General features: G+C 56.5%; 1 protein-coding gene across 1 annotated transcript in view; it reads left to right on the top strand.

Annotated features, from left to right (window-relative positions):
- Positions 1–5,644: 5,644 nt before the first annotated feature.
- ENPP7 (ectonucleotide pyrophosphatase/phosphodiesterase 7) overlaps positions 5,645–7,255 on the top strand; it is a gene marked incomplete at its 3' end in the record, with an annotated part of 4,502 nt that continues 2,891 nt past the window's right edge. The window contains exon 1 of the mRNA XM_008949240.1: positions 5,645–5,885. Coding sequence (XP_008947488.1) covers positions 5,645–5,885 — 241 coding nt within the window. The remainder of the gene's footprint in view (positions 5,886–7,255) is intronic.

Raw genomic sequence — 7,255 nt, 5'->3', positions numbered from 1 at the left:
TCCACTCCTTGGGGCTCAGATCCCCAATGGGGAGCAAAAGAGAAGCCCAGGCCGTGGCCTGCTGAAAAGCCCCAAGAAGCACCACAGACCCTGGACCATATATCAGTATTCAGTGACAAGAGTGTGAGAGGAAAAGGGACCATTGCTAGCAGGGGAGAGGAGAGACCTGAGGCTCTCACCACCCAGAGATATCACTTGGCTGTGAAGAGTAAGAGCCAGGGTTCAGCCATGGGCTTTCCTCCTGGGGACCAAAGGCACCACTGAACTTCAGCTCTCGGTCCTTGTTGTGGAGTCCAGCCCAGCAGGGTGCAGGTGGCTATGGGCATCCTGGGGAGATCCCTCAGAGTAGAGGGGACAGGTAAAGCCTCACCCCCACCCAGCTGCCGGAGCCACCTCCCTGGAGAAGGGCCAGCTGCAGAGCTGTTTTCCTCATGGCTCATCCCTTTGCCCCTCTCTCCTGGCTGGGTTGCTCCCCAGGGACCAGCACATGCAAGAAGCGCTAACAAGGTGGCAAAGAGGTCACGCTCCCCTGAAGGTGTTGCACCAGCCCAGGTAAAGAGAGCTGCTGCTGAGTCAGGGCTTGCCCAGGCCCCCGCGGCTGGAGCCCGTCCCGGCGCTCGGCTGAGTCACCACACAAGGGGCTTCCTCAGGAGACAGTCTTGATTTTCAACCCACGAGCAATTTCAGAGCTCAGGAAGGCAGACGGCCCCAGGCGGCGAGTGGGCACAACCTCCGGGCTGACTCAGCCCTGGCACCCAGACCCTGCCCCGGCTCCATCAAACGCCCAGCTCCTCCAGGCTGCCCAAGGCCAGCGCTCAGCTCCACACACCCTTCACATTCCCAAGGCTGTCACCCCCAAACCTGACCCCTGCTACACCCCTTCCCACCCATGCTGAAACCTGGTGGCCCAAGCCCGAGCCACCAGGCTCAGAGAAGGTGGCCCAAGCCATCAGAGACCAGGAGCACTGGTCTCCCTGCAGGGGAGTCTGTGGGGACCAGGCACACAGTTAGGGATGTCTCAAGAGCATCACAGCCTGGGGTTGTGCTTAAGGCAGAGTTTCTGTATGTGCCTGTGAAGAGGAGTAAAGCTGCTGTCCCCTGAGGTCCCTCCCTTCTCCCAGCAGGGCTGAAATCACAGCCCTGATCCCCTGCGGCTGCTCCTGGAGTGCAGGATGCATGCTCCATCCCCACCCATCACTGGGTCCTGTCACCATGGGCTGTGCAAGACACTCTTGTCACCCTCCTTCATCCCAGACCCTGGAGCCCAACGGGGACAGCTGCCCTGTGAGCCAGGCACGGGCCAGGAGGGTCCCAGTGCTGTCTCACCTACCCCTGCTCAGACTCACGTGCTGATCATGTACAGATCTGACCAGCTTGGCCCCTCACTCCCTCCCTCCAGACCTAACATGAACACAGCATCTCCTAGGAGGGACAGGTAGCACATTGTCCATCCTGGCTGGTAAGAGAAAGCCAGGCAAACACCAGAGTGGTGGGACATTATAGGGAGGGTCCCCACCCCCTCTTCCACTGCCTGTCTGCCCTCCACAGCCATCCTGAGCAGGGACTTTGTGCTCTGCACCTGACCCTACCTGAACAGCTGCTGACAGGAGACACAGGGAGTCCAGGAACAGCTCCTGCACCAGCTCCTCACAGCCCTGGGGCACTCAGGAGCAGCAAGAGAGCAGTTCCACAGGGGTAAGACTCAAACTCCTGCCACTCAGTACAGGCAACCAGGCCCAGGAGCTCCCTTGCAGCAACCAAATCCTCTCTTACAGCTTCTTCACCTTTCTTCCAACCTCTACAAGCTACTTGGCTGGAGCACCTTCCTCCCTCCATCTGCCTCGAGGCTCAGGCCAAGCACAGGGCTGCTCCTGGCTTTTGATTTCATGCAGCAGACTGTCACTGCTGCTGGGCTTCTAACTTGAGGCCATTATCAGCACTTTCTTCACCTGCATCCCCATTCCCTAGCCACATTGGGCGAAAGCAGCCTGAAGACCCACAGACAGCATTGACTCACCCTGGGGAGCAATGGCTGTGAACAAAACTGGGTGTGTGCTCTGCCTGGGAGCAGCCTCCTCTCCTCCCAGCCACACCCAGCAGTCTGCTCTGCACCCATCATCTCCACCCAACTGTCCTGGGTGCACCCAGTCCCCAGCAGCTCCCACAAACTACAGCTCTAGCCAACACTCAGTAGCTCCACGTACCTCCCCTCGCAGTCACTCCAGAGCCCCTCGGCTGCAGAGTTCCTCCTGGTTCTGCTCAGCAGAGCAGCATTATGATTTCAACCAGAAGGTGCTGGCACTAGATACTCCACTGACACTAACGAGCTTATCTGGGCCCTGGGCACTCAGGCAATCATGTGCTGGGAGCCAAGAGGAGCAATGCAGACACTCACCCTGCGTCCGAGCTGCACCAGGCTGAGGAAGGAGGCAAAGCAAACCAGGATGTCTCCAGCTGCTTTGTTCAACGCTCTCCTCACCCTCCTGGCCATTTTCTGCCTCCTCTTTTCCCTTCCTTCACCCTCTTTCCAATAGCCTGTATAAGCAACACCTTAACCATTGGGATGGTGCAACCAACCTACAGAGCAGAGCTGTTCCAGGCAGCACAGCAAGGCAAGGAAGAGAAAAACAACTGCTTGTTTTCCATGAACTCCTCTGTGCTCTGTGCAAGCACAGTGCTCCCAGCCTGCAGCCAGCCTGCCCTTCCACACCCTGGCAAGCGCCTGGGAGGCTGCAGCTCAGCCCTCCTCTGGGGGAAGCAGCCACCTGCCCACCCACCCCACAAAGACCCCAGCACATCCTACCTCTCCTGAGGTGCCTCAGAGCCAGGGATCTGCCATCCTTCCACTTCCCAGCACTCCACTTTCTGTGCTCAGGCAGAGCAGCACCAAAGAGGGGATTAGGGGCGTGGGAGGCTTTTATAGCATGTCCTGCAAGCCCCCTCCCTCCAGCCAACCAGTCCCACCTGCAGAGCCCTGCCCAGGCATCACCCAGCTTGTCAGCCCCATCCCTGGGGAGCAGCTCAGGCCGTGCCAGTAGTGGGTCCCCATGGACATGTGTGGGACAAAGTGTGACATTCCTGACTGAAATTCAGCTGGCACCCCTGAGAAATCCGTGTTCTGATTTTCCATTTGACAATAAGAAATGAAGAAGGGAAACCTGCTCAGCCCCTGCCTGGCTGAGCCAGCACAGACCCCCAGCAGGGACCCCACAGAACCCACATGCCCACGTCGCTTCTCCCCAGGGCTGGAAGCGGCTGGGCCCCAGCAGCACCTTTCAGCCAGACAGGGCAGTCCTGCTGGAGGGTGACTTCTCTGTGCTCATGATTTCTATTTTCTAGCCCCTTCGTTTGTCTCTGGTACATCAGCATGGGAAGGAGAGTCCCAGCCACAACACGCTCTTGCAGGAACCATCTTCCCCAGTCCAGTGTGGGGCTGAAACTGGTGCCCTCAGGGTGAAGCTCATTGCCCATTCCCATGAGGGCTTCCAAGGGTGCAGGATCCGTGCTGCCAGCAGGGAGCCGGTGATCCTGAGGGTGCTGAGCAGGGACACAGTGCCCCTGGAGTGTCCTCGGCCCCTTGGGCACATCTGCTGGCAGGAGAGGTGCCCGGGGTGCCGATAGTGCAAGATCAACTGCATCAGCCTTTCTATCTGGAGACCTCCAGCGTCCCCAGGCAGGGTGGCCAAAGGTGATGTTCTTTATCTGTGCCTCATGCTCCTCAGATACCGAATATCAGGATGTGCCTAGAGACACTCCTGTTATTAAATGTTCCCCCGAGATTAGAGCAGTGCTTCCTTCTCTCCAGCCTCTTCCCTCCCAGCAGGGCTGATGAACGTGATACCTTATCGGGACCTTCCCCTGCGCTGTTAGCAATGGCCTGGAGCCTCACAGACCCACCTCATAACAACTCACTGAATATTTAGGAGTTTCCCTGAGCTTGGCAACCGATACCATCTTTATCATACGAGCCCTTTAAACCCTCAGTGCCTGGCAGGCCCCTCTGTCCTTGCTGAAAGGACAATATCAGACCCAGGACAGCAAACGTTGATAACAAAATAGTTCCGTGAACTACAGTGCCAAGGCTGGCAGAGCGGGCTGCCCGACCAGCAGCTCCTCTCCTGGGGCTCTCTGCTCCCTGGACACTTGGCAATGACTGGAATGGACAGACACGACCCCAGCAGAGCGACCACTCTTGGGGAAACCGGGTTTGCCCCGGGGCTGCAGTCAGACCAATGCCCACCCCGTGCCCTCTCTTAGCAGGGGGGCTCAGCCCAGGGCTCAGGGCTCAGAGCAGGCTCCACCCCACCACACCTTGGGCTCGCTTCCCCCGTTTGCAAACGGAGCACCCAAGGCTGAGCTCCTGGCTTGCGTTGGCCGTGAGGTCCCTGGTGGGACCACTCGAAGCTCTCACAGTGTCCTTGCACGATTGTCCCGTGTCACACCCAGGAAACACGAGCACAGGGGAAGAGGCGACTGCAGCGTCGGTGCACCCTGAGGAATGAGTCCAGGCAGGGACACTCAGGGCTGCTCAAGTCCACGGGGAGACTGTCATGGGCTAGGGAGGCTGAACCATGGCGTGTGCATGGGATTCATCTGCCCAGCTCACCCCTGGGGAGAAATGCCAAGGAATGCCCCCAGGCAGGGCTGGGGAAGCCAGTGGAGATGGCTCTGCTCAGCGAGAGAGGGGGTGGCTGGGCAATTAGGAAGCAAAGCACGAAGAAATAAATCTGGAACCTGAGCAGAGGGAGATCAGCAAAGACACAAAGGTTGAGAGTTCAGACCCTGGGGAACCAAGTCAACCTCTGTTACATAAGTCTACAAAAACCTTAAACTCAGTTTTGCTGAGAAATGAATCATCAGCAATGATTAAACTCCAGAGAAGTCATAAAAACTGCAGATATTGATAAAATGGGATGCTGATATGGTGAAGCTCAGCAGTGCATGAGCGGATGAGGGTCACCTGTGGCAAGCAGCAGAGCCTGAGCAGCAGGAGCTTGGGCTGATGGGACACAGGGACTTCAGCTCACCCCCTGGAGAAGCTCTGGGGGTTGGTGGCATGGCCAGGATCCAGGAAAGAGCTTCTTTCCCCAGCACGTATCTCCACAAAGCACACTTGAGGACCCTGGGCAAATGCAGATTCCTTCCAGAGCCTCTGAGCACCCCTCTCAAGGTGGATGAGCAGCCCTGGGAGGGGCTGAGTCACCTTATGAAGCAGAACTGCTGACCGAAGAGCAGGGCACCCAAACCAGGAGTCTGGGAAGGACACAGCCATGGGTGCAGGGAGCCAGCCCAGGGGGAGGGACGGTGGCTGAGGCACAGGGTGCTGGGGAGGCCAGTTTTGCATCGGCTGCCTGCAGAAGCCTCCTGCCACCTGAGCAGTTCTTCCCAATTTTGAGTGCTGAAATGGCACCCAATGCCACCAATGGTGGAGACAGAGCTGGTGTTTGAGCCAGAAGGAAATCTAAGCTAATGTACTCCAGTTAGACAGAAAAGAGGGGGGCTCATTCTGCTATGAAGTGCTGGCTGAAGCCATGCGCCTGATCAGCAATGGCAAGATTAGATAAGAACTGAACTTAGTCCCATCCCGCACGTATTAATGTGAGCTCTCGGGATGTCTGGGCAATCCCAGTTCAAGGGCAGGAAGATGTTCCCTGCACTGGGGTTCCTCTTTGCTGCCCTCTCTTTAGCAAGGTGCGTCCCTGTGCAGCAGGCACCCGAGCGCAGCAAAGTCCTCCTGGTCTCCTTTGATGGCTTTCGGTGGAACTACGACCAGGACGTGGACACCCCCAACCTCGACGCCATGGCCACGGAGGGGGTGAAGGCAAGGTACATGACTCCTGCCTTCATCACCATCACCAGCCCCTGCCACTTCACGCTGCTGACCGGTGAGTCCCCGCCGGCCCCGGGCCGGGCGCAGCCGCAGGGCACAGCCTGGGGACGGGCAGATCTGAGGCTCCTGCAGCAGGGAAGGAGGCTAAGCCAAGCAGCCAGCCAGCCTCGGCAGCTGTGGGGTAGGGAGAAGGCAAGAGTTGCAGAAAGGGATAGAACTAAACCCGTGTTTCTCAAAGGTAAACAGCACCAGATGTGGCAGGAACGACACAGCCAGCACCCGGAGCTGCTGGGGATGGAGCAGAGCTCGTCCCTGCGTCCTGCTTTAGCAGCAGAGCAGATCCACCCTCCTGCCTACCTACCCCTGCTGCAGGCGAGCTGCAGCTCAAGCTGGGGACCTGCTGGTCTGGTTATAGTCTCTGTAGGTCGCCCAGTTTCCCCATGGCACTTCTGCACATCTGCCCTGTTCGGGAGCCTGAGCCCTTCTCCTCTCCTGGGTCACACTCACAGCCTCCACGCACTCTTTTTGCCCATGTCTTGGGACATTTCCTTCCCTATTGTTACAGGTCAGCCCATAGTTAAAGTTTACTTATACTTCACTATTGGAGTAACAGAACAAATACTAAAGTGCAGTTCATGCAGCCTAAGGCTTCATTTACTTTAGTCACTCATGCTAAGCTCTGGCACAAATTCGTGTCTCGCTGCAGCACCCTCCCTCTGATTTCATGGCATAGCTGCACTGCTCAGACCACTCGGGTGCAGGACATCAATCCCCTCTCTGCTGCATCCACACTCCTGTGTGACACGTGCTGCAACACTGCAAACACACAGGTGTAATTACAAAGGCACAAACCCAAAATAAGGGTCTGTACAATATTCCCCTCATCCAGAACCCCCAGCCTGTGAGGGACGAGGCACTAGCTGCAGAAGGGGACAGAAGTGAACCTGTACTTAGCAAAGGTAAATAGCACCAGAAGAACCCAATAGCCTCCTTTGATAAGATAAATTATTTCTCAGACAAGGGAGAGGCACTAAATTTAATCTTTCTGGACTTCAGTAATGTATTTGATACAGTGCCACACGGGAAATCACTAGTTAAGGTGGAGAAGACAGAGATTAGCACAAAATCTCTAATGTGGGGAAGGGAAGGGGACAGCAGGTGATGTGAGAGGAGATTGTCAAGCTGGAGGGAGGGCAACAGGGGAATTCCTGAAGAATCGATTTTGGAGCCCATCTTATTTAAGATTTTAATTAATAACCTTGGCATAAAAGAGTGGAGCACGCTAATGAAATCTGCTGATGGGAAAAGGCAGAGAGGTGGCATCAACACGACGGAGGACGGGATTATATTGCAGAAGTAACTGAGCCGTCTTTGGGACCAGAATAATCAAAATAGCATGAAATGTAATAGTACAAAGTGCAAGCC

Source organism: Merops nubicus, unplaced genomic scaffold (assembly GCF_000691845.1).
Source record: "Merops nubicus isolate BGI_N331 unplaced genomic scaffold, ASM69184v1 scaffold39781, whole genome shotgun sequence".
Taxonomy (NCBI): Eukaryota; Metazoa; Chordata; class Aves; order Coraciiformes; family Meropidae; genus Merops; species Merops nubicus.
This window is presented reverse-complemented; position numbering and strand designations above follow the sequence as displayed.